The 27,055-nt window shown below is 44.7% G+C and overlaps 1 protein-coding gene across 1 annotated transcript in view; it reads right to left on the reverse strand.

The window, feature by feature from the left end:
- Nucleotides 1-536: 536 nt before the first annotated feature.
- Nucleotides 537-27,055, reverse strand: part of LOC103223082 (unconventional myosin-XVIIIb) — a 53,615-nt gene continuing 27,096 nt past the window's right edge. Inside the window, exons 5-11 of the mRNA XM_073007112.1 lie at nt 25,348-25,476; nt 23,442-23,585; nt 21,471-21,560; nt 8,369-8,488; nt 7,833-7,941; nt 3,955-4,079; nt 537-938 (exon numbers count right to left, since the gene is read on the reverse strand). Of these exons, the coding sequence (XP_072863213.1) occupies nt 780-938; nt 3,955-4,079; nt 7,833-7,941; nt 8,369-8,488; nt 21,471-21,560; nt 23,442-23,585; nt 25,348-25,476 (876 nt within the window). The 3' untranslated portion in view covers nt 537-779. The remainder of the gene's footprint in view (nt 939-3,954; nt 4,080-7,832; nt 7,942-8,368; nt 8,489-21,470; nt 21,561-23,441; nt 23,586-25,347; nt 25,477-27,055) is intronic.

The raw sequence follows: 27,055 nt of genomic DNA on the forward strand, positions 1-27,055 counted from the left end.
GTTCTGAGGTTTTGCATGAAGAAGCCTATGAGTGTGCGAATCTGGGTACAAATCCAGGCTCCACCATCACTCCGTTGTAATAGCAACCCAAAGGGAACGCAAGTTATGGGAACCACACTGTGCAGATTCAAGATTAGCATCTTGCTGGTGCACAAGGCCCAGCTCTACCAGAATGGCTCATATGATCTGAGAGTCCAAATCCTAAATGAGAAGGCCATATTTTGGTCATATTCTCTAGCCCAATTTTCACCAGTGGAAATAGGAACCAGGATCAGTCCACTTAGATGTACTGACTGCATCATTCAGTCCTCACCACAAGGGGGCGATCTTATCCCCAGCCTACGGGTAAGGAATTTGGCTGGGAAGGGCTGAATGACCTGCTCAAGGTCACACATCTAGAAAGAGGCACCTTCAGGACTTGAATGAGATGACTTTAGCATCAATACCTGGGCTCCAAATCACCATGCTGTCTTGACCCTCCGCAACAAACCCTTCGCTCGACAAATGGGGATGTTAAGGCCCAGAAAGGCAAAGAAAGCTCCCCAAGGTCACATGGTCAATTGGCAACATAGCTGAGGCTGGCTAAGAGAAAAGAATCATTTCTTGCTGGATTCTTGGGAGACCCATACAGGAATAAGGTGTGAGGGGACAGGAAGGAAGATTAGAGCAAAACAAGAGAGTTGAAGTGAGGGTGTTAGAAGGAGAACCTGGATACCCGAGAAGACCCCAGCTCCAATGTAGCCCACCCTGGCAGCCCAGGTGATGGTGAGGGATGCAACTCACTTCTTCTGCTTCTTCTCCAGCTCATGGTTTCGACTTTGTTGGTTCTCTAGCAGGACGCGGGTGTCCTCCAGGTCACAGGTAAGATGGTGGCACTTCCTCTTCAGTTGGTGAGCCATCTTCTTGGCCCCATCATAAGCACTTTGCAGCTCCCCAAGCTGTAAGAGTAATAGAATGAATTACCTGGCTCTGTGGGCGTGGAATGCGCTTTTTACTTTGTATTTCAAGGAGTTGCTATTTCCAAGGTGTGTAATGAGAAAACAGCAGATGCTGGAATGGGGAGACCCTGTCTTGACTACCTTCCTCCTGGGCCACCTCCAGGATGCTACTTTTCTGAGCCTCAGTTTGCCCAGAGGTAAAGTGGGGATAATTCCATCACTCTCCTAAGGTTGATTTTACTTTAAATCTCCAGCCAATGCTCCTACAGACTTTACCTACCCTGCCTCAACTTGATGACCCCCTGAGCCACCAGATAACTCATATGCCCACCAGCCGACATGATCAGAAAGGATATATGAGGATTAGCCACAGAGCAGCCAACATGACACACCTAAAAAATCTGACCTGGAATCCCAAGTGACAAGCCTTAAAGGTTAAAGCAGCAAATGGCACTTTGCATGGACTGAGTTAACACCTGAATGCACACAGCCTTAAACAAACAAACGTAAAGACTCTTGCATTTTCCTCCAGGAAACACTCTCCCAAATGTCCTAGTTTAGGTCTGGGAAAGAGCAGAGCATGCAACTCAGCACACTGGCTTTGAAGAAATGGCCTCATTACAGAATTGCTTTAAATAAGCAAAACTCTGAGTTAATGGAGCCTGTAATTCTAAATTCAGTATTTGAAGGCAAATGGGATGTTTTCTTATATTCTGCCGCTCAGAAAAGGTTGCAGTTTTATTACTTTTTAATGTATCATAAATATCCCCCTTCCCTAGGGAAACTGACTCAACTTTGTAATTTGTTATTAAAGAACTGGGCTGCTTTCCTGCAGTTGTCCATCTGTGTTTATCTATGGTTCAAGTGTCTCTTGAGGACCACGATGCAATGTTCATCTTGAAAGTGACCACTGAAACCATCACCACCAGCATAGAGGATATCAAGAGTCACTTCCATTGTTTATAAAATCCCATGTGATCTCACCCAGGCCCACCTCGGCAAGGCAATCACATGATACTTTTTGCTCACGTTGAGAATAGAATAGATACACAAATATAACCTCCATCCTATGGCTCCTATATCGAATGGGAGAGACTATGAAGTGAGTAGGCAATTACAGTACAGCATGATGAGGCCTATGTTTTGGGAGACAACTCAGGGACTCCCAACTCAATCTGCGTCAGCAAAGACTTTCTGGAGAGAGTGACATTTAAGCTAAGATCTTAAGAATAGTTGGAGATATCTAGGCAGGAGAGAAAAAAGAAAGATTGCTCTGGGAAGAAGAAATAGCATATGCAAAGTCCCAGAGGTGAGAAAGAATCAGACATTTTTGGAAGGAGAAAAAAAAAAAAAAACGGAGTGTGGCTGGAATCAATGCTGTGCTGGAGTCGGCTGGTACCAATTTGAAAGAGATGCACAGAGCCAATTCTGTGCATCCCTTTCAAATTCCATGTTAGTGACATCACAATGGTAGTTTGAAATTGGCCATGGTGGGAGTATTTACACCAGGGAAATTGGCAAGTGCTACAAATCAGGGCTTTTTCTTTTTTCTGGAGTCATTTAGCACACAATTTGTTAGAGTGTGAACTGGTTAGAATGTAGATGAGGGATAGTTGGAGGCCACAGAAGGCAAGCAAAGAGACCAAACTATCTGTACATTCATCTAGAAAGGCTAGATAAGATTATATTATATATAGATAAGATTGCATTAGATTTGTAATGTCACCTTCAAGAAAGAAGGACATTTCAGGATATCAGAAATGCAGAGGATGCAAAGCCCTAACAATAATGGTGCATACTAATATTATGGCGGCCAAGATGAGTGGGAAGAACAGTTGATAAATCCAGAAATGTCCTTTAGGATAGAGGTTTGTGTTTCAATGTCTAGACAGAGACAGAAGACAAGGCTCTGGGCTCATGGAAGGTGAAGAGTTGGAAAGAAGATCGTTGCACTGACAAACCCCTCAAAGAACTGCATGCACCTCAGTGAGAAGAGAGAATAAAAGCTCCACATCCTGGCCTGGAAGGTGGTAAGAAAGCTTGCTTTCACCCTGGATCTAGGTGGCAGAAGAAGTACTCTCATAAGAATTTTAAACCTCAGGTCTAAGCCTCATGTGGGTTTAGAGATCCAATTAACAATTTTTACATGCTGCAAAAAATCTGAGACCAAGAATTTAGTATTATCTCAGGGACTGCTGCCAAAGAAAGTGAAAAAGGGTTTCTTCTAGCAGAACACACCCACGACCCTGTTATCAAAGGGCTCCCATCAAAATCAATAGAATGTTAAAAAAATTAAATCTCTTGCTGAAGATTACTCATGATAAAAAATAGCTAAATACACACACAAAAATTCACTGGGAGAGAAACAAAAAAAAAACATTCCACAATGCAGAACACCTGGGACTACTGCGGGAGGAGCAGAGAAACCTGTTGAAGATGAGCTCAAAAACAAAATTTACAAAACACGCAAGGAAAAAAATCCACCATGAGAGTCAGCATACTTTATGATCATAGAACAATCTGAAAGAGACTCTGAAACATTCCTTGGCTGCAGTGTGGCAGGTGGTTGAGAGGAGAGGCCAGAGGCAAGGAGGACGGCTAGGAGATTGTTGCTTTGGTCTGGATGAGAGATGAAGGTAGCAGATTAGAATAGAGGCAACAGGGAAATGTGACAGTTTTAAGACCACTGATAATTATGTAATAGATAAGAAATATGAGTTAAAGTGACTTCCACAGGGTTCATGTAGAAATGGAACTGGAACTCAGATATCCTGAGTTAATATCCATGTTCTTTACACCACAGAGCAGTCTCTGGATAGAAGATCCACATGTACAGACAATATTTTTCATGTCTCCCAGTGACCAGCATTTGTAATAACAGTGGAGATGGAAAAACCTGAAGTGGCTGGTATCCTCTTCCTCCCTCCCCAGGGTCAGCTAATACCTCGATCACCCACAGTGGAGGTGAGGACCTGCCCACTCTCTGACACTTCTGTGGCCCAGCCCCACATCTTACCTTTTGCTCCAGCTCTTTCCTGGCTGTCAGCTCCGAGTCCAGCCTCTCCTCGCATTGCTGCAGACGCTTTCTGAGGAACTCGTTCTCCATCTGAGCACAGTCAAAGCGCATTTGCCACTCGTCTGCTGTTTAACGGAGTCAGGGAGACCAGGATAAGAGGCCAAATGAGTGTAAGGCAAGAGTGAGAGTGGCTCTCCTCCACTTTCTTGGCTCTTGGCATGCAATTTCACAATATTCACAGAGCCCCTGAGCTTCAACCTTGGACCAAGAAACTATGCTTTAACTCTGAGTTTTAAATAACACTTCCTTCAGGCAGCCTGTCCTGACCACCTCCAACCGTCTAAAGTTCTTGACTGCTCACTCTTCTAAGGTTGGTTGCCTTATACTGTTTAGTTGTTTCTATAAGTACATTCATATCTTCCCTTTTCCAAGGAATTTCATAATCCTTAAGGGCAAGGGAGCTGTTTCAGTCATCTGTGAGTCCTTCACACCCTCTGGAAGAGTTCCCTACAAGCAGATTCCCATACATGTTGATACAAGCTCATGGATTGCTTAATGAACCTAATACAATAATCAGGTAAAAAGAGTCATCCTACTAGCCAAATTTATTGGGTTGTACAGAGTATATAATCATTGGCTGTTGGTCCAATTAACAAATAAATAAATTAGCAATAATTCAAGACTACTAAACTGGTCAGAAGATGTCTCCACAAGATAAGATGGATACCAAATCCTTTGATTTGGTAAACATCTCAAAAAAATTATTGGCTGGTTTGATTAAAACTGTTAGACTGATTAGAATGGGTTATTTTAGGTTGATATGCCTTATCTTTTGACTATCTGAATAGTAGAATAATGCCCATTAAGTTAGTGAAGCTGTGGAAAACATTCCACAAGTGGATGACCAAAGATAAAGACCACCCACTTATTCACCTATCATCCATCCATCTGTCCTTCCGTCCATCCATTCACACACTCATTGAGCACACTACTTTGTACAAGATGCAAGGGATAGTGAAATGAATAAGAAGCCATATCCACCTACCTTCCAGAATAAACAAGCAGGGGAAACAAGTAAAAAGACAGCTGAAACCTAGTATAATCAGGGCTTTCATAAGGAAGCTTATAGAAATCAAGAGGAGAACTCAAATTAATATGACAACAAATTTGTTTTGTTCATCATTGTGTTGCCAGAGTATCCTATAATGCCTAGCATTTGGTAAATGCTCGATAACTTCCACTGGAAAGGTGGATAATTGAATGGATAGGATGTTTGACTAGATGATAGGGTGGAGGATTAATGGATAAATAGTTGGTTGTGTAGGTGGAATAGTGGATGGATGGATGGATGGATGTTACTGTAGACAGAGAAGTGGGTGCATGGGTGGATGAATGCGCGGATTGAGAGATAAATAAATGGTAGGATATATGGATAGGTGGGTGAGTAGATGGGCAGATGGGTAGATGGATGGATGGGTAGATGGATGGATGGATGGGTGGATGGATGGATGGATGAATGGATAGATAGATGGATGGTAGGATTAAGTTCTTGAAAGAGGTGACCTCAATAGAGATTTCTACATCATTAACCAAAGGAAGGATGGTATAATAATAAAGAGTTAAAGCTTGTTCAAGCTTCGACCAAGGTACAAACATCATGATGGGAAAAGTACACTATCTCTCCACCAGGAAAAGCCTCACAATCACAAGCAGCATGGCCTGCAAAAGTAAGAAGCAGCAGCAGAAAGCATTTCTGCAGCTTCCCAGGTACTCTGGGCCATGATGTGCTATAGAGCAAGTGGCATGAGTGGGCAACACGAACAATAGGGGAAACTGTTCTCCTTCAAGGCTCATCTCTACCTTCAATCTCCCTGCCCATGAGTGCCACCCTTAATCAACGTGTTTTCCTGAGTTTACCTGATCTCCCCATTTATTTTGCAAATATCTTGAGAGCAGGGCCCAATTAAAATTCCTCTGTAACCCCCACAGTGTCCAGCTCAGTGCTGAGTGCATATCATAAAAGGTTCTCTTTAAATATTTAGCCATGCATAAAGGAAAACATATTTTTTAAATAATTCATACTCCATCTTGAACCACAGAGATGGTTGTGGTACCACTGCAATGATATGATTAAAATGTTTTACTGCTTCTTTCAAATTTCCTATATTTCAGACATTTTCTATAATGAGTATGTATTACTTTCATAATGAAAAACAAAATATTTGTGGGTTGGCTTCTTGGAATGAGCATCCAGAGCTGAGAGCCCACATAGCATTGTGACTAATGTGCTCATGAGCTAAGCACATGTCCCCCTCTCATTAACACCCCAGTCTTAACAGAGGAAAACAAACTGGGAAGCATTATTTGGACATGAATCTCACGCAGATGGAACTGACACTGGCATTCCTCTGGGGATTTTTTAGAAATTACCTCCAAGGCCAGAGATTGTCCCACCCTACTGATTCTATACCAACATGTTCCCCTCTCCCTATGTATACCCTACCTTGTTGGGTCTTGCTTTTAAGAGAGCCTCAAACTCATCTGTATTAACCTCCCCGGTAAATGCCTGCCACAGGAGTAGCCAGGATGGAAGAAGAACAAGAATTCAACAGAAAATAAATACGCATTGTCTCTTCTCCACAGACCCCTGATCTCCATTCCTCTGAGTGTCCCTGACATTTCAAGGGCACAAATTACCTGGACACACGGAGGGAATAATGCTAACATTTCATAGAAGCTGACCCACTTGATATCCTTCTCACCCAACTCCATTAGGCTGGGGAGGCACAGTGACAAGCTGGCAAAGATGTAACCGGGCCATCCAATCACAAAGTCTCCAGGAAACTGTGTAAGAAGGACACCCCCAGAAACTCCTGGCAGGACTGAACAAATGTATAACATCCCTGGGTAAAACCAAGAGTCCCCTTGCCTTCTCGCCGCTCAGTAACTGTTGAGTGTCTGACACTGCTTTACCCTCTGTGAAATGGGGACAGCTGTAGTTTCTGTTCTGCAGGTTGCTATAAGGATGGACTATGATCTCATTATTCCTCATAATAATAACGGTAAAGCAGCTATTAGCTATTCATCACTCTATGCTACATATGTGGCTAAACATTTTCTATCAATTATTCAAGCCAATCTCCGTTTGAAAGAGGAAGAAACTGAGGCACAATTTCTTTGCCCCAAAATCCAAATCCAGAAATACAACTTCATAGAAATACAACTTTTAACCACTAGATTGCCTTCCTCAAAATTTATGTTCTATTTTTATTTTTATTTTTTTGAGACAGAGTCTTGCTTTGTCACCCAGGCTGAAATGCAGCCTAGGTCTCCCACGCTTAAGCGATCGTCCCACCTCAGCCTCCCAAGTAGCTGGGACTTCAGGCGCAGGCCACCACACCTGGCTAAATTTTAAAATTTTTTTTAGAAATGGGGTCTCACTATGTTGCCCAGGATGGTCTTAAACTACAGAGCTCAAGCAATCCTCCCACTTCAGTTTCCCAAAGTGCTAGGATTATAGGTGTGAGCCACCACGCCAGGCCTCTCAAAATTTATTTTCAAAATATTCACATAAATATAAAAGTACCTTGCCTATAAAGCCACTATTTTAAAATCATTATTTGCATTAAAACTAAACGCACATATCATACGGATAATTTGCCATCTAGGATATTGCTAGATTGTCTGATCAATATCTGCTTATTCCATTAGACTGTAAGTTCCAAGAGAGTAACACTGTGCCTGTTTGCTCTGCCAGAGTCGCAGTCCCTCATGCAATATCTAGCACCTAAAAAGTGCTCTATCTATGAGTGACTGAATAAATGGAAAAGACAACTTTGTCCATCAGCTTCCAGCCCCAAGGGTCCCAGGCTGCTCACCTCCTCCAGCAGGATTCCTTTCCAAGTCATTCAGCTGAATTTTCTGCTGGGCTTCTTCCAGCTGTTTATTCACGTCTCCCAATTTTTTCTGGACTTGTTCATGCTTGCTCTAGAAGAAATGGCTCAAGGTCCAAACTGGAGCTGGACAGAAGACCTGGGCTGGTCATCTTACCCATGGTGCTTCCAAGGCTCGGATTGGCCACCCTCTGCACAGTCCCCTGAGCCATGTAGAATCCAGGACCATGAGCTAGCCACCTTTGGCACATTTCTCACCAAATCACCTCCAAGGCCAAAGACTGTCCACCTTCTACACAATCCTCTCCTATTTGCCTCTCTAGCCAGGGACTATCCACCCATAACACTCCCAAGGCCAAGCCTTAGGAGACCTAAGTGTCCCCGAGGACCTTGAGCCCAGCAGTCAGTCAATCTGTGCATCTTGCTTAAGCATACTGATCCCCAATGAGAGGGTCAGGGGACAGACCCAACCATTTTTAGCCACCGTGTTCAGCCACCCCTGGCCACCCCTGACCACTCACCTTGAGCTCCTGGACCTCCCGGAAGGCCTGTAGCCGCTCTGCCCGCTCACTCTCCAGCACCTGGCAGGCCACATCACCTTTGAAGCGCTCATCAGCCAGCTCAGTGGTCAAGTCAGCAATCTGGGACGGGGAATGGGGCGATCAAGGAAGGGTCACTCAGTGGAGCCACCAACACTTCTCTCCCCATGCACAGGACCACCTTTGGACAAATCACCAGCTCTCATGGGAAAACAACCCTTAAGTATAATCAAGTGGTTAAAAGGATGGACTTCAGAATTTTATTGGTCTTGATGTGGTAGAACTCTTGGTCCAACACTCACTAGCTGTGTAACTTTACACCAAGCAGGATGCCTTGCTGGTTCTCAGTTTTCTCAGACTTAAAGGGGGAAAAACAACTTACGTCATTATTTTGAGGATTCAAGGAGATAATCTATTGAAAGCTTAGCACAGTGGCTGGCATGTAGTAAGTGCTCAGTTTTAAACATGGCCATTTTAGTGGAATCTCTTTGTAACCAGCTTTTAGCAAATCATCTCACCGGATGTACCAACACTGTCCCTCAGTAAGACACACTGAGGGATACCCACAGCACCAGAATGCTCTCCGCCAGACTACCTCTCTGCAATTCTCCATGGCCCATCTGCCCCTAGCAGGTGACAGCATGCACATCCAGCATCAGTGTGTGTGTTCCCAAACTGTTTTTGCCTATTGCATTTTTACCGTAGCTATCTATTCCGTTCGCTACTACATAAACTTATAGAATATAGCTGGACAGAGTTTCCATGAAAACTAGGTTGAATGCCTCGGAACGAATTAATAAAGGTAAGCTGCTTTTAGAAAATGCTGCCAAATAGGCATTGCAACAACTAAAGAGAAAGTCGAAGTAAAAAATTAGGTTTTTGTATTCAAATTACTTTCCCATTTGCTCTGTTTTAAAGAAGCCACAATTGGAAATCATACAGTTGTATATTACGAGTGTGGTTTGAGAAAGAAAGAAATCAATGGGTCCTGCCTCAGAAATGCAGTGATTTCAATTACACATGTAATTAATTTTAAAATAGAATTTTTTAAACGAATTCCCAGCTGCACTGAATTTTTTTTTTTTCTGATTAACTGACCAGCCACCGATGCCAAATGCCACAGGGCTTCTGTGGCATTACTGTTCCAAAATGAAGCATTCAGGGTTTGAGGATATGGCAGAATACGTAGGGGAGAAATATATGAGTGGAGTGTTTGTGGTTAAGAGGCAGAGAAACCTCTTATGGGAGGCAGCAGAATTGTAAGAAAAGAAAGAGGTAGGGTGCAAGGTTCGAGTCCAGGCTCAACAACTAACACCTTGGACGATCCCTCCTGCTCCGGAGCCTTAGTCACTTGAGCTGTAAAATGCATTGAATTAGGTGTGGTCACATGTCCTCTTGCTGCAAATTTTGCATGTGAAGATGTTAGAACGCCTCACTCTTTCATCGGACCCTCTGCATCATGACTGATATTTAGGGGCAACTCTGCATTATTTTTACTGAGAAGGTAAATAGTTCTTACCATGAGCAATGTAGCTGCCCTTCCTGAGCTAGCCTCTCTTGGTAGCTTAGGCAGGCTCAAAATTTATTCAGCTGTCCCATGAAGAAGGAAGATGCAGATCTATGTTCTGACATAAAAAAATAAATATCCCCAAGAAATATTGCCAAAGGGGAAAAAAAGGCAAATTTGCACAATAGAATGTTTGGTGTCATCTCATTTTTGTTTGCACAGAACAAAGCACTCCCAAACTGTTAATTGGGATTTTTTTTTTTTTTTTTTTTTTTCCTGGAAGGATGATGGGATCACAGGGAACTCCAATTTTCTTGTGATGCATTTCTGTATTGTTTTTTTTTTTTAACTGATTTTGTAATGAGAAAACAAAACAAAATATCTTTCAAAAAGAGTGGGGGAAAAAAAAAATCTGAGGCTGCTCTGTGCATTCCATGCTCCCCATCTGTTTCACTTCTCCAGCCCATCTGCTTCCCACCCTGTTGACCGCATCACCAACTGCTGAGACCAAAATGCACATTTTAATAGACACAGAGGAGAAAGGCGGCTTGGGGGAAGCACTGCAAAGTCACATCACGCGTAAATGGCAGAACTGAGATTTTGAACTCAGACCAGTCAGATCCAAGTCAGGACCTCCAGTTAATTAATGAGGGACTCTCCTAGGGTGCTCCTGGTTGTCTCCAGCATGGAGCTTTCTCTTGCTGTTCCTTACACTGTGCACCAGGGAAGTCCTTATGTGGCAATGATCTCGGATAGTTGTTAAAATGCAAATTCTAGGGCAGAGCATGATAGCTCATGTTTCTAATCCCAGTGCTTTGAGAGGCTGAGGTAGGAGGATCACCTGAGGCCAGGAGTTCAAGACCAGCCTGGGCAACATAACGAGACCCTGACTTTACAAAAAAGTTTTTAAAAATTAGCCAGCTGAGATGGTGTGTGCCTATAGTCCCAGCTGCTCTGGAAGCTGAGGCGGGAGGATCACTTGATCCCAGGGGTTCTAGGCTGCAGTAAGCTATGATCACACCACTGCACTCCAGCCTGGGTGACAGAGTGAGACTCTATCTCTTAAAAAATAAAGAAAATGCAAATTATAGGACTCTCAGACCCCTAAACCAGGATCTCTAAAGCATAATTCAGGAATCTACATTTCAACCTGCTCCAGGGTGATTTTTATGCACGATAAAATGTAAGAATTACTGCCCTAGAAACTGCCAGGATCTTCTCTTAATTTTGGCCTCTCACTTGGATTTGGAGGGGTTAAATTTGGTTACCTGTGCAAGATCATTCTTGCTGCAAGAGTGCTGATTTGCACTGGCCACAGGATAAAGGGCGGTGCAATCCAGGAATGCCCCAGGTCACACCCCTAACCACCATCCTTGAAATCAGCATTAATTCCAAGCACCAGGATTGTGTTCTCTCCACCTTAGCCAATTAGTGTGAAATTTAATTTATGCTAATCGGCCTGAGCAAGGGGAGCACACAATTAATTTGATGCATTCATTTTGAGTTTCACAGAACCCAAAGGCTGGAGCCCAAAGGACAATTAGTATTTTCATACTGGGGGGAATGACACAGGCTTTTCATGGAGACAAGTGGCCCCTGACCTTCCCCTGTCCCCACAAATCCCTATCCCTTCCCACACCATGGGGCACAGCGGCTTTGGATGAAGGTGAGGAGCAGGCACCGTGCTCAGACCTGTCAGGGGATTGCAAATTGAAAACCAATTTAATGAAGGGGGGAGTCTGGTCTGCAAACCCAGAAGAGTCCTTGCAGATTTCTCAAGAACCAATTAACTAGAAATTATCTTGAAAACCTCTCCAGATCTACCACTTGGCCAAATCAACAGAAATATTCTTTCTATTGAGGGACAATTACGCCAAGGGTCTGCCAGAGAGAAGGGGACAGGAATTAATACATTTGTTGTATATTTTGTATAGAGTGGAACAGAAAAAATACATCCTGTGCATTGGCCTTATTGGCAGCTTGGGAGAGCAGTGAGTAACTGGGATTTCACGGATGTTAAATACTGGACACACATGGGGTCTCTGGGACTGTCACTGTTGCTTGTTATTCACGGATCCACCAAGCACTATGCGAGCACTTGTTGTGTGCCAGGTCCTGTTCTGAAGGACCCCACTGGCCGGTCAGAGAGATAAATAAATCACAGGGGCACACACACACGGGTCTTGGCTTGATCCTGTCCTTAGCTCTTATATTCACAGACTCCCAAGCCCAAAAACCATCTGACCTGCAGACAGCAGGAAACAGCAACTTTTCGCTTTCCTCCTGTAATTTGCAATTTGCACAGAAAGATCTGTTCATTATTACCCCTTGTGTGAGAAACAGCTCACACTCTTGAAATGCTGAGGATAGGTATGCACTGAGCTCTTGGCATATGTCATCTGCTTTAAGCCCTTCAAATACCTTATGAGAAGGGCATTTTTGTTATTCCCTTTTCACAGAACAGGAAACTGAGGAGTTGAGAGAGGGAGGGATTTGCTTAGGATCATAGCTGGTAAGCAGTAGAGGGAGCCCAGCTCGGGCTGCCTGACTCCCAGCGCCGGGCTCGTAACAACCCTGCTCTTTTCTGTCCCACATCTACCATCTGACCCTTTCTTTAACCTCCCTCACCCCTCTGGCATCTCGACGTTAGTAAAGTAATTATCCACCTGGAACAAATCAGACAGCCATAGCCAGAGAGCTGAGATTAAGTAGCCAGTGGGTACAGACCAAAGAGCAAGTAAGATCTGGACCTCAACCACCCTTACTGGGCACTTTGGCCAAAGAGAGCCTGGGTGGATGCCCAGTGGAAGGGGAGCCCCCACTCCCATCCCCTTCAACCTGAGTGATGAAAAGACAAAATGAGGCAGTAGATACAGGACCAGTGCAACTGCAGCACCAGCAGGTGGGACGTCTGTCAAGGAGATTAAGCCATGGCTTCATTCTCATGGTACTGCACCCAGAGTTGCCTCAGTCAGCAGGGGAAATTCAGAACAAATCTGCAGCTTAGTGGCAGGCTCTCGGGTTCCCCAGAGATGCCTGTTGGGCACCAGTTCCAGCCCTCTGCTGTGCATCCCAGCTGGGTTCACCACTCGTTACTAAGTAATAGTAACATAGAATAACCATAATAATAACCATCGCCACCACAGAGTGCTTACCACAGGCACAGGTTTACCCACAGAATGCTCACAATGCTGAGAAGTGGGTACTGATGTTGTCTCCAGGTGGCAGATGGGGAAACTGAGGCACCAAGGTGCAAACGCTCACCCAAGGACACCAGCCAGGCGGTGGCTACTTAACCACACTGCCAAACTGACTCTTGAGGACTCAATGAATATGGGTCAACTGAATGAATAAGGGCATGACAGCAATTCATACATGGGAAGGCTCTATAGGCTCTGGATATCAGTGGGAATGGGTCAATCTTGTAAGAATGCCAGGAGAAAGGTTATGCCTTTGAGCTGGGCATATGAGGGTGACACACCACCCATTGGCCTTGAGGGTCCCTCTAGAAAGAAGGGACAGTTATGATCTTTTGGGGGCTTTAGAAGGGGGTTTCAAGGGCCACTAGGGCCCCCCAAGTGTTTCAGCAGAAAGAGGAAATAATCCTAAGATCACGACACCCACATACCCCTTTTTGAAAATGTCCTTTGGTCCTGCCCTGCCCTTCAGGATGAAGTCCAAACCTCAAAAGTGATTCTCCTGACCCCCTGCAATCCAGTCCGGCTTCATGCCTCATCTCTAGCCCATAAGCAAACCCCCACCCCCGCCAAACACACCCCCCGCCATACAAGACACTCCAACTACCAGAATTGCACCTGCCAGACCAGGCTCTGCTCTCTGCCTCTGCTCTTGCTGTGCCCTGTACCTGGAATGTCCCCTCACCTCGTAACCTGGCCAGCTCCTGCTTATCCTTCAAGCCTTCTCCCCTGTGAAGCCCTCCCTAACCCCACTTCCCACCTGAGTAGATGCTTCTCCTCTACCACAGTCTGTTCGGAGTTGGCCAGCCCTCGGTTCAAATCACAGTTCTGCCATTCACCAGCTGTGTGATGTAGGGCAAATCACTTCAGCTCCTGGGGCTTCCCTTGCCTCATCTATAAGATGGGGATACTAACACCTTCCTCACAGTTGGAGTTAAAGGTAAAATTAGATAATGCAGGTAAATGCTCACAATGCTGAAAGGACTTATCACAGCAGCTGGCACAGAACATCACTCATTAAATGTAATGTTTCTCATTAAATTCAGTATGACTCCATTCATTCACTGAATTTGCATTGAATGCTTTGTGCTAGACACAGAAGGGTATAAAACTGTCTAATGTGTCATTATCTTCGAGGAGTTCACTCTACTGGGGGGGAGGGTGAACACTTTTAAAAATACATTTATTGGTAATAGTGGTGATGTGGCTTGCTAGATAGCAGGCAGTGTTATAACTGTTATGAAGTAATGATTACCACTGCCATTTTACTGATGATGAAACAAAGGCTAAGAGACTTGAAGAATTTGCCCACAGTCTTGTAGCAGTAAGGGTATAAAGTCAATCATCTGGAACTCAAGCTGGCTCAACCCTCTGCCCTCCAAACCGGACATACAAGGTCAGGTCACTGTATTCATTCCTTACCTTGTACCCAAATTATTTATCTGTGTTACAAGACAGGTAGAGAAGAGATTATGGACTCGGTGTTGTATGGGCAAACTGAGGCACACAGTCAGAAAGAATACCCAGCTGTTCTTTAGCAGAGAGGCCTTTGTTACTTCCAATAGGACCATCTATGAATATGACCACCATGCCTCTGCCACTGTCCACCAGGTGACCCTCCCCAGCATGTCCCAGCAGTGAAGGCTCAACAGATCCTAATAGCCTAAGACAGATAAGAAACCATGCTGTCTAATTTCCCCCCGGGAATTAGGGAGCTACCTGTCCAGTTTCTCACGGAAGCATCATGCTGTGGCAGGACTATGGAGCGAGGAGTCAGGAGACCTGGGATGTGGTCTGGGCTCAGTCACCAGTGACCACATGACCCCAACAAGTCACTTTCCTACCCCCTGCTAGAGACAAGCTGGAAGCCACACTGATGACCCATGATCAAACTCCCTCAGTACTTTGCAAACAGACTTTCTGACCTATGTACACCTCCAGTCCCCGTCGGTGGATGGTCTCCACAATGTCTTACCAAAAGCGAAACCTCTCAGGCTAATGAGGCCAGAAATCAGGAGTGCATGGGCCTGTCTTTTGCCATAAATAAGGTCTTGGGGGAAAATCCAGAACCTACTCCAGAGGGGTGGGGGAAAACACCCCATCTCATTAGATATCCCGTGTGCTCCCAAAACCTTACAGGTCCTTCCAACAAGAAGGCCAGCACTGCCTTCTTATGAAAATAAAATTTAAAAAAAACCCAGCTTGCACCAAGGCAGATTTTGCATGCTTGAAGCGTATTTATAGCCAGTTTCTTAGCGGCTCCTCGTCTCCTCTTCTTCAAATGAAGCACTTAAATCATTTTGCAATAATGTTGTCTTTTTAATAAGCCTAGTCAAATGGAGTTTTCACTGACGAGACACAACATGTGTTAGCAATGTGGATAGTACTGTTTGTCCCCCTCCAGAGACAAAGGGGTGGCATGCAGAGGCCATGAACCGCAGCAGGGGTGTCTTCATAATGCACGGCCCTGGAAGGGTGTCTGCTCCTTGTCTGCTAACAGAAATTCCCTCCCAAGAAAGCCGATGCACGTGGAAGAAGATATCTTCTAGCTGTTCTCTGGCCTAATGTGTCTCAAAGTGTGGTCCCAGGACAGGCCCCTTTAGCCTTCGAACTTGTTAGAAATACAACCTCCCCAAGGCCACACCAAGCCTACTGATTGAGAATCTCTAAGGCCGGAGTCTAGCAATCTGTATTCTGAGAAGTCTTACAGGGCATTCTGATACATTTGCAAGTGTGAGAACCACTGCTCTAAAGCAACGTCATCTGCCGAATCAGGATCACCCAGGGGCTGGAGGGCTCCCCACCCCCCCATACCAAGAACCTCCTCTTGGATCAGACCCTCAGGAGGTGGGCTGGGGAAGATACAGGACTAACAGCTCCCCAGGTGACTAGGATGCTCTTGAAAGTATAATTACAGGCCTGGTGTGGTGGCTCACGCCAGCGCTCTGGGAGGCCAAGGCAGGAGGATTGCTTGAGCCCAGGAGCTGGAGACCAGCCTGGGCAAAGAAGTGAGACCCCTGTCTCCACCAAAATGGAAAAAAATAGCCAGGTATGGTGATGCACACCTGTGGTCCTGGCTACATGGGAGGCTGAAGTAGGAGGTTCGCTTTAGCCCAGGAGGTTGAGGCTGCAGGGAGCTGTGTTTACTCCACTGCATTCCAGCCTGAGCAACAGAGTGAGATTCTGTCTCAAAAATAAAAATAAAAATTAATTAATTAACTAATTAAAAAAGAGTAATGACCTCTTGAATATAAGGCACGCTATTTGGGTGGTGGTTGCACTAAAAGCCCAGACTTCATCACTATGCAATACATCCATGTGAAAAAAAAAAAACCTGCCATTGTACCCTTTAAAACTATTTAAAAATTTTTTTTAACATAAAAGCGACCAACATAAACCAGTAGTAGCATTGGAAGTTGGGGAAGATGAAGTGGGAAGGGAGAGAAAGATTTGAGGAAGATAAAGTCATCATAATACTCAGTCATCAAATGTGCTTCCTGGATAAAGCACTGCTTTGACTTCAGTTGATTCATTTTTGATAGAAGTGACATCACGCTTTTGGCTTGCAGTTCAGGATGATGGTACCAAAAGTGCTCCTACCCAATCCCTTCTCGATTACTGTGTGAAGATTGCTGAAGTCATCCTTTGCTAAATCCCTTAGTGCCCCTTTTATGAGAATCCATGGAATAAATTTCCCTAACACCTCAATACCCAGAACAGTTACTGATCTTATGCAACAGGTGTTTCTTTTTCTTTAATCTACATGCAATATGTCTACAAAATATCATGTTTCCCTCTTAGCTTTAGCTGCTAGGAAGCTCAGTGTCGGATTTTTCAGCCCAACTTTAATGCTTCTATTTGACCATTCTTTATCTATTCTGTGCCAGGGACTGGGATTATTTGATGAACAGGGATGAAAGCAGGGACTATTGATCCCTGTTTTAGGGGTTTCAGTCTAGCTGGGACACAGATACAGGAGGTCACTAGGAAAGAGTCAATTAATCCTGTGAGGGGAAATGACAAGGCTAGTGGTAGCACAGAGTAGGGCCCTAACTCACCCTTAGAGTGTTGAAGAGGGCTTCTCAGAGGAAGTGCCACCTAAAATGAGTGACAAGCGATGAAGAGGTGAAGAGGAGGAAGGGAGTGTTCCAGGCAGAGTGAATAGCACACGTGAAGGCTATGAAATGAAAGGGCATCCAAGGCCAAAGATGGATTTCCATTTTCTACCTCTTCCCCTGGCTTCATACGCTCATCAACTCTTATTTCCCTTTGCTCTGGCTTTCTTCACTTTTAAATTTTATCTTAATTTTTCAAGGCCCCATACATCTTGTTGTAACCATGATACAAGCAAAGAGTTAAAGAGGCTGAGCAGAATATGCTGTAGGTGTTGGCATTTGTTTGCTTGGTTCAGGTTGCAGAAGCCTAAGCCCCCATCCTTCCTTCTCCAAGTGTCCCATAAACTGCAGCTCTGGATGCTAAAGATGTTCATCTCTTCCTTGCACATCTCCCCCAACAACTGATGCATGGCAAATCCGACCTGACAGTTCGTGATTAATGACTACCTCAAATGTCAGCTCAGTGGGAAGGAATTTCCACAGAGAAGTCCCTGATATTCCTAACCTGCCCACAGCTCTCCGATTTTTCACTTCTGCTGTTCTACTCATTGTTGCTGCCAGCAAGAGAGGTCAGACAGCTTGCTCTCGCAAGACATGAATGAGACATCAGGCACGTGTGTGTCATTTCTTCTCCCCCTTACAGTCTTTTGCACAAGAGGAGCACAGGCTCAAGGTGCATCTCAGCCCAGCCTCTCCTGAGAGCCTAACTCTCTGTGTGGATGTGGTCCTTCCTGCAAGGAGCAAGGCTTCTGTCTTCTCCCTGGCCAACTCCACGGTTGACACTTTAATGTGGGGAGAAGGGACACAATCTTACAGGGAAGATGAGAAGCAGCAGAAAAGAGATCGCCTCCTCCCAAACTTCATTCCACATCCCCACGTGAGCCATCTCAGGCTCAACTTGGGTTATCAATATGGGAAGAAGAGTATGTTCTATTGGCTTAATCATAAATACATTTATAGTTAGTCCATCAACCAAGCCAAACAATATTATAAGCAAGTAATAACAACACAAGGTGCTCTCGGGTGTAGAAAGCTTTAAATTTTGTCCTGGACTGGCAAATATTATCTCACATTGCCCCAGGACCTTGGCACCTGCCATATCTACTCTTTCTACCAGATCTGCATGTAGATTACAGCAAATCATTCAGATCTGGAATCAAACATCCCCTTCCATGGAATTCTTCCTTGACCACTTAGGTAAATAGAGCCCATGCTCAACCTCCATCACTGTCACCTCCTTCTGCTTCATAGCCATAGCACTTCATGATCTGTGACAAGCTTGCTTGTGGTCTGTTGTCTCCCTCTATTGGCCTGGAGACCTTGTGTAAGGACAGGGACTTTACCTCCTTCCTAGCCCTATCAAGGTGTCCAGTCAAACGTCTAACACATGGGAGATACTCATATGTATTTGTTGAGTGGGTGAAAACGTGGGTTTAATTTGGTCTTTAACAGAATCCTTGGAGGTACCCAGAGCTTCATGGAGAAACAGAGCTGAGAATAGGATGAAGCATGTAAAACACTTACCTAGGGTGCAACATTTAAGGAGGCACCCAAAAAAAACAAAAACCTCTCAGAAATCAAGATAAATGATTTTAATGCAATATTTTAAAAATCTCAATTAGTCAAAAAATCCACGATGAAGAAAACATCAACATTTTACATAAAGATTGGTTCACACTGTATAGGATGCTTACTTGCCTCACCCTAATTGTGGCCTACAAATTTTGCATTTACTTAAAATGTTGATATTTTGTTCATCAGGGATTTTTTTTTGCATTACTTTACAATTTTAAAATATTATTTATTTTGCTGAGTTTTTTGGTGACCCTTTACATTTTAATCCTTAGATAAGTGCCTCCCTTTCCCCAGTCCTGAAAGTCTACATGGAACAGCAGGTTTTCCTCGAAAAGCTCCTCTTTGGTCTAGCCATGGCTTGCTGACCACATGCAACATAATAGCACATAATATGATTTGGCTGTGTCCTCGCCCAAACCTCATATCAAATTGTAATCCCTAGTGTTGGAGGAGGGGCCTGGTGGGAAGTGACTGGATCATGGGGACAGATTTCCTCCTTGCTGCTGTAGTGAGAGTGAGTGTGTTCTCACAAGATCTGGTTGTTTAAAAGCGTATAGCACCTCCCCCTTCTCACTCTTCCTTCTGCCCCAGCCATGTAGGACGTGCCTGCTTCCCCTTAACAATCCACCATGATTGTAAGTTTCCTGAGGGCTCCCCAGCCATGCTTCCTGTACAGCCTGTGGAACCCTGAGTGAATTAAACCTCTTTTCTTTATAAATTACCCAGTTCAGATATTTCTTTAGAGCAGTGAAAGAATGGACTAACACAGCATATGACTTTGTCTAGAAGTCTGTCTCTAATTTGCAGTGACTTTCTTGGAGCAAGAACTGTCTGGTTCATGTAGTCACCCCCAACCCATGAAATCAACACCCAACTAAAGAAAGCAAGCACAGGGAATGCAGTCACACATTCAACCAACATAACCTTCTCCAGTCACATGACCATATCCCAGGTAACCCTTACTCTGAATTTGGTGTTAGATTCCCATAAATACAATGACACCATAAGTATACAAGGATATACCCCTAATCAATCAAATATTCTTCTGTAACTGAATCATTTTCCTTTGGCACTATGTTTGCAAGAGCAATCCATGTTGATACACATTTTCTAGTTTAAGGATCAGGAAACTTTTTCTGTAAAGATCCAGAGAGTAAATGTTTTAGCTTTCACAGGCCACATGGCAGGGCTGAGTAGTTTCAGGTTGCAACTGCTCAGCCCTGCCATCGTAGCATGACAGCAGTCATAGACTACACATAAAGGAATGTGCATGGCTGTGTTCCAATAAAACTTTATTGACAAAATCTGGTGGTGCATTGAATTTGGCCAGTAAGCCACAGTTTTGCCTGTCTCTTCATTCATTTTCACTCTTGGGAGTTCCAGTTTTTACTATCACAAAACATATTAACCTATTCTCGTATTAATAAGCTCCCGTTTAAGTGTTTATTTTCCTGTGTTTACATTCCTCCAACACAACAAAGCCTGTTGCTATGAACTTCTTGTATTTTCACATATTCATGGATAAGCTTCTCTAGCATAAATACCTAGAGGTGGAATTGCCAGCCACAGGGCATGGACAGGTTCAACTTTCGTAGATAATGCCAAATTGCTCGAGAGTGATGAGATCAATTTATGATCCCATCAGTGGTAAATAAGAATTCCCACTGCTACACAGCCTTGTCAACACTTGGCTACACCACACTCTTTGATTTTTCCAATCTGATGTGTGAAACAGTACCTATTAAGGTGTTAATTTGCACTTCCTAATTGCTAATTAGATTGAGTGTCTTTTCATGAGTGTATTGGCCATTTGAATTCCTGAACACTTGAACTCTTGAAGCAAGATTCCCTTACTTGGGAACTGCCAATTCATATTATTGGCCTATACTTGTGGTTTTTCTGTTCTTTTTTTTTTTTTTTTTTTTTTTTGAGACGGAGTCTCCCTCTGTCGCTCAGGCTGGAGTGCAGTGCAGTGGCCAGATCTCAGCTCACTGCAAGCTCCGCCTCCCGGGTTCACGCCATTCTCCTGCCTCAGCCTCCCGAGCAGCTGGGACTACAGGCGCCTGCCACCTCGCCTGGCTATTTTTTTGTATTTTTTAGTAGAGATGGGGTTTCACTGGGTTAGCCAGGATGGTCTTGATCTCCTGACCTCGTGATCTGCCCGCCTCAGCCTCCCAAAGTGCTGGGATTACAGGCTTGAGCCACCATGCCCGGCCTGTTTTTCTGTTCTTACTGGATTCTTCCAATTGATTTGAGGAAGCTCTTTACATATTCTGGACACTCTTTTCCAGTTTGCAAATTCCTACTCCAAGTAAGTAATATATCTTCATTTTATGCTTGGATAAACAAAAGTTCATTATTTGAATATAGTCAAATTTGTCATTTTTTCCCTATGATTTGTGCTTTTGTGACTTACTTAAGAAATTCTCCCCTTTGGAACCAGGTGACATGGGTTTGAATCTCAGTTATACTTGCTGGTTGTGCAGCCTCGAGGAAGATACTTAATATCCCAGGGCCTCAATTCCCTCCACTGTAAAATGGGTTCAATAACAGTATGTGCCTCACAGGTAATTCTGGAGTGCTTGTAAAGCAATTAGCACACTTGCAGGCATATCATTGTTCTCCCCCTTAAACGGATCTCACATACATAAAGAACCCCCACAAGGACCCAAGAGGAGGGATGGGGATACCTTGCTTTCTAGCAGATCTGTATTCTGCCGGAGTTCATTCCGCAGCTTCTCTGATTTTTCTAGCTTCCGTCTTAGCGTCGTAAGCTCCTCCTACAAAAACAAACACGTTAACAGAAATCATTCCAGACCAGAGATTAAGTTCCACCTGTGTTAGGAGTGAGCAAAGGGCACAAAGTTTCAGTTAGAAGGAATAAACCTTAGCAATCTATTGCACAGAATGGTGACTACAATAAACAATGATGTACTGTATATTTCAAAATTGCTTGCAAAAAGTAGGTTTTGGCTGGGCGCGGTGGCTTGCACCTGTAATCCCAGCATTTTGGGAGGCTGAGGTGGGTGGATCACCTGAGGTCTGGAGTTCGAGACCAGCCTGACCAACATGGAGAAACCCTGTCTCTACTAAAAATATAAAATTAGCCAGGTGTGTTGGTGCATGCCTGAGATCCCAGCTACTCAGGAGGCTGAGGCAGGAGAATCACTTGAACCCGGGAGGCAGAGGTTACGATGAGCCAAGATACCACCATCGCTCTCCAGCCTGGGCGACAAGAGTGAGATTCTGTCTCAAAAAAAAAAAAAAAAAAGTAGGTTTTAAGTGCTTTCACCACAAAAAAAAGATAAATGAAGTGATGGATTTGTTAATTAGCTTTGCTTAATCATTTCGTATTGTAAACATATATCAAAACATCACATTATACCCCATACATATGTACGATTACTCTTTGTAAATTAAAGATGAAAAAACTTTTTTTAAAGAGTGGTTGGGGAATGGAGTGAGTAATTCAGCCAGCATCCATGAAGATACCCAGGTGCTAGGTTCCAACAAGAGACTTTTTGTTTCACCACTTCCAAATTTCAGTGTCTCTGTTCATGCAAGTCTGGTCCAGCCCAGCCCTGTCTAGGGGCTGAACACAAATAATCAGAATGAGTCCCTTGCTTTGCCTGAGGCTGGGTATGCCCAAGTGTGGCCACCGTGCTCACTCCATTCTCCAGGGATTGCCTTTCTGCCAGTGGCTCAGCACTGTGCCTATGACAGAACCATTCAGAAGCTGCTTCACTGCCCACCCACAGCAGGTGGGTGGAACGAACTATGGAGCAGACACACAAAGGAAGGCTATGCAGCCATAAAGAGAGAACAAGAAAGAGCTCCACAAGAATGGAAACGGCAAGATTTTCAGAACACCTTTCAAGTAAAAAATAAAAGTCGAAGAAGAATATAGTACTTTTTTTTTTTTTCTTTTTTAAGATGAAGTCTCACTCTGTCGCCCAGGCTGGAGTGCAGTGGTGTGATCTCAGCTCACTGCAAGCTCTGCCTCCCAGGTTCATGCCATTCTCCTGCCTCAGCCTCCCAAGTAGCTGGGACTACAGGCACCCGCCACCACGCCCGGCTAATTTTTTGTATTTTTAGTAGAGACGGGGTTTCACCGTGTTTGCCAGGATGGTCTCAACCTCCTGACCTCATGATCCGCCCGCCTCGGCCTCCCAAAGTGCTGGAATTACAGGCGTGAGCCACCGCGCTCAGCCAGTATTCTACTTTTTATGTAAGAAATATAAGAACTAAATGTGTGTATTTACTAATTTTTGCAAAATAATAACAACGAAAAGCATGAACCAGAAACCAATTGAAACAGTTATAAAAGATAGGTGGTGACAGGAAAGAATGATAGAAAAAGAGTGTTGTCTGAGAGGTAAAAAAACCAATAATAAATAAATAAATAAATAAATAAATAAATAAAGGACTCAAAGACTCTGCCCACTGAGCTTCTCTGGGTTAAGTACCAGAGGTTGAGTGTTCACGAACCCCTCTGTGTTGATGGAGGCAGAGGAACATCTGGAAAGGGCATCAAGGCTGTTAGGCTGAGCATTCCAAGATCAAGAATGTTCAGGAATAGGGGCACAGGGTCCTGGATGCAAGCAGGAGGAGGGGGGTGTGGGGAGTAGCCACTCAGCACCCTTTCTGCCACACTGACTGACCTCCTTGGCTCGGAGCTGCTCATTTCCAATGGTGGCACTAAGTAGGGGCCGGAGGGAACCAAGGAGCTGCCACCATGGCCAGTCCTTGACTGCGAGGAACACAGCCACATTCTTCTGGATGCACTGCGCAGCCAGTCGGCGAATCTGCAGGGAAGGAGAACACGGACTGGAGGGTCCTTTCCAATCCAGGTGAGGATAAAGGAAGGAGAGGAGGCAGAGGGTAGCAAAGGGGCTGGAGGAAGTGGGGTTATTTCCTGGTGGAAGGGACTGGATACCTTAAAACACACACACACACACACACACACACACACACACACACACACACAGGCTTCCTTTCTTGTAGTCCTTTTGATATGTCAGGCTCTCTGCATCAACCATGATGCCATAATTTAGTCTTGCATGGCCAAATAATAATAGCAGAAAGAGTAAAAGAAACTATACAATAGGTTACATCTTACATGGGAATTAGGTTTAAAGGTCATGCAAAACAAAAACTATCACTGAAAAATCTCTACAACTGCCCACAAATAACAATGTCCAAGATTATGCTATTAGCTTACATTGAAGGGAGATCATTTTTAGTGTATTTAAACAGTAATTCCATGCTTCTCAAACTTGAATGTGCATCAGAATCCCCCGGAGGGCTTGTTAAACCCCAGATAGCTAGATACCACCGGCAAAGGTGCTGATTCAGCCACTCTGGGATGGAGCCTGGAAATGTGCCTTTCTTACAAATCCCCAGGTGATGCTGATGCTGCTGGCCTGGGACCACAGTTTGAGAAGCACAGACCCACTTCATTCTTATCACTGTGGGGAACCAGAGCAGCACTGACTGGCAGAGAGGCCAAAAGATGCTTTTCCCTCATCACCATCACAGCAGCTGATTCTTATGCAGCAGACATTGAGCTTCCTAAGTGCTAGGAGCTGCCCTGAGCATCTCACACACCTCAATTCGGTCCTCAGTCTAGTCCTGGGAAGACCATGTTATTTTCTGTATTTACAGATGGGGAAAGTGAGGTTCAGAGAGGTATAGTCACATGACCAGTGCCACCCAGCTTCTCAGTGCCAGAGCAGGTTTGAACCCTTGCAGTCTGGCTGCAGAGCCCAGGCTCTGAAACTCTATTCTACATCATTCCAAGGTGTGAGCTACTTGAGTACAGAAGGCCAGTGGGATTGCCTATAATATTTTCATTATTCGTGGTCTCATCTTTTCTCTCTTTCTGCCAAGTACTATACTTGAGTTTACAAGTTCACATAAACTGGAGGCACATACAACAAGACTCCATTCTAGTGGTAGTAGTAATTAAGAATAACAATCCAAAGGTAACAGCAGTTAAAGTTTATTGAGCAATTACTATGTGCCACGTACTGTACTAAGTGCACATCGTTTCATCTCACCTTCACCCAGCTACTAAGAGGTAGAGGTGGAATTCGAACATATATATTATTTGTTACCAGAGCCATGTGGTTTTCTCTCTATTGTGCAGCTACAGAGAGGAAATTCAGTCTACAGGGATCTCTGAAGATGGTGACCCTAAATGGGTCAGTGCTTCAAGTTCGACTTGGCCTTTGGTCTCCAAAACCTCAGTGGCTGGGCCCTGGTCATGCCCCATCTGCTGACCTGTGAAAGTGACTTCCTCCAGAAACAAGACAGGTTGAAAGCATGAACCGGCCCAGGAGGGCTTGGACAACCTCATGGCTACCTAGTGCAAGGCTGACCTCATGGATAATTTGATGTCAATGTCCCAGAAACAGTCATAACATCCTGCAAAGCCTCACTTAAAGCCTCACTGCTCAGGTTGGATCCTTGGACCAGGTGCACCGGCATCATCCTGAGGGACAGGCAGACCCCATGCCCGCTCCAGACCTGTTGGATCAGACTCCGCATGTAAACAGCATGCAGTACCTTCAACTTCTTGAATTCCTGGCGAGACAGAAAGCCCTTGCAAGCCGCCTGGAAGAGAACAATGCTCTGAGATACCAGCTTCTCCCGTTGCCTCTCAAGTCTGGAGATCACACCTGCCTTGAGAAAAACCTGGGGAGAGGGAAGGTTTCAGGTGAGTCCTCTGCTGAAGAAGGTTGTCTACAATGGGAAGTGCTTGAAACTCAGACCCCACTTCTCTTGCACGCACCTGCAGTATTTGTTAGCAGTTGCCCTTTAATTGGGAGGTGGGGGAGTCTAAATTATCAAAGCATTTTGTCTGCTGATGGCTCCTCTCTCCCTTCCCCTAGGCCCTGGATACTCAGTGTGGGCCACACACCAGCAGCAATGGCACCACCTGGGTGCTTGTTGGAAATGCAGAATCTCGTACTCCATTCCAGACCTGCTAAATCAGAACCTGCATTTTTAACACGATCCCCCAGGGATTCCTGTTCACATTCCTCTGAGAAGCACTGCTAGGATGGACTTGCCTAAACTGTTCTGTACACGGTCACCACCTGGAAAGTGTAGTACATGCAGAGTCCTGGACCCCAGGAAAGGCTGGGTGGTGGGTTTAAGGCCAGGCCTGGGAATGTGAATATTTCGATTAAGCACCCCCAGCAATCTGAGTGAAGCAGTGGCTTAGAAACAACTCACTCCAGCTGGGCACAGCGGCTCACGCCTGTAATCCCAGCACTTTGGGAGGCCAAGGCGGGCGGATCACCTGAGGTCGGGAGTTCGAGACCAGCCTGACCAACATGATGAAACTCCGTCTCTATTAAAAATACAAAATTAGCCAGGCGTGGTGGTGGGTGCCTGTAATCCCAGCTACTCCGGGGGCTGAGGCAAGAGAATCACTTGAACCCGGGAGGCAGAGGTTGTGGTGAGCCGAGATAGTGCCACTGCACTCCAGCCTGGGCAAAAAGAGCAAAATTCCGTCTCAAGAAAAAAAAAAAAAAGAAATGAAAGAAAAAAAGAAACATCTCAGTCCAGCCTTGTAAGGAGGGGCAGAGACAGTGGGGGGAGGGATGACAGTCCTCTTGGTCGGGAGAGGATGGGGTTGGGCTGGTGCCACCCACGGAGGTGCTAAGGGATCTAGCAGGAAACAGCTCTTGGTACACGATTTCCAGGCCGTAGCTCATCAATAATGGATGATGGCCTCTGCAGCACTCTGATCAATGCCTCCTTGGCACCCCACAGAGCCACCTTCTAGTAGACTGCAAGGAACAGGAATGAGGGAAGCTGGGACCCCAGGACTGACTGTCAGCAAAAGATCAAGGCAGAGAGTCCTGGAGGTTTGAATTAAATGCTTTTCTATGAGAACCTGAAGCTTCTGGGCCAGGCCTGCTCCTGCCGATGCGTAAGGGTAGTTCTGGTTTGCTGTGGTCGTTTTCTCATCTTCTGAGAGGCAGAGGAAAAATGCTCTTATAGTGGGATTTGAGTCAGTGACAGGGGAAGGAGTCATTTTTCTGATGCCCTTATGCTGCTTATTTCTAAAAAGAGTCCCATGTGTTTCTTTGTCACGTGTGGTTTATAATCACAAAGGGGGTTTATCCGGAGACACTGGATAACTCTATATTAATTGATGACATTATCATTTAATGGATAACATTTAGGGGGCACTTACTGTGTTTTGGAACTGGACTCAACAACTACTTGACATGCAGGTAAAACATTTTACATGCCTAATCCT

Source organism: Chlorocebus sabaeus, chromosome 19, assembly GCF_047675955.1.
Source record: "Chlorocebus sabaeus isolate Y175 chromosome 19, mChlSab1.0.hap1, whole genome shotgun sequence".
NCBI lineage: Eukaryota > Metazoa > Chordata > Mammalia > Primates > Cercopithecidae > Chlorocebus > Chlorocebus sabaeus.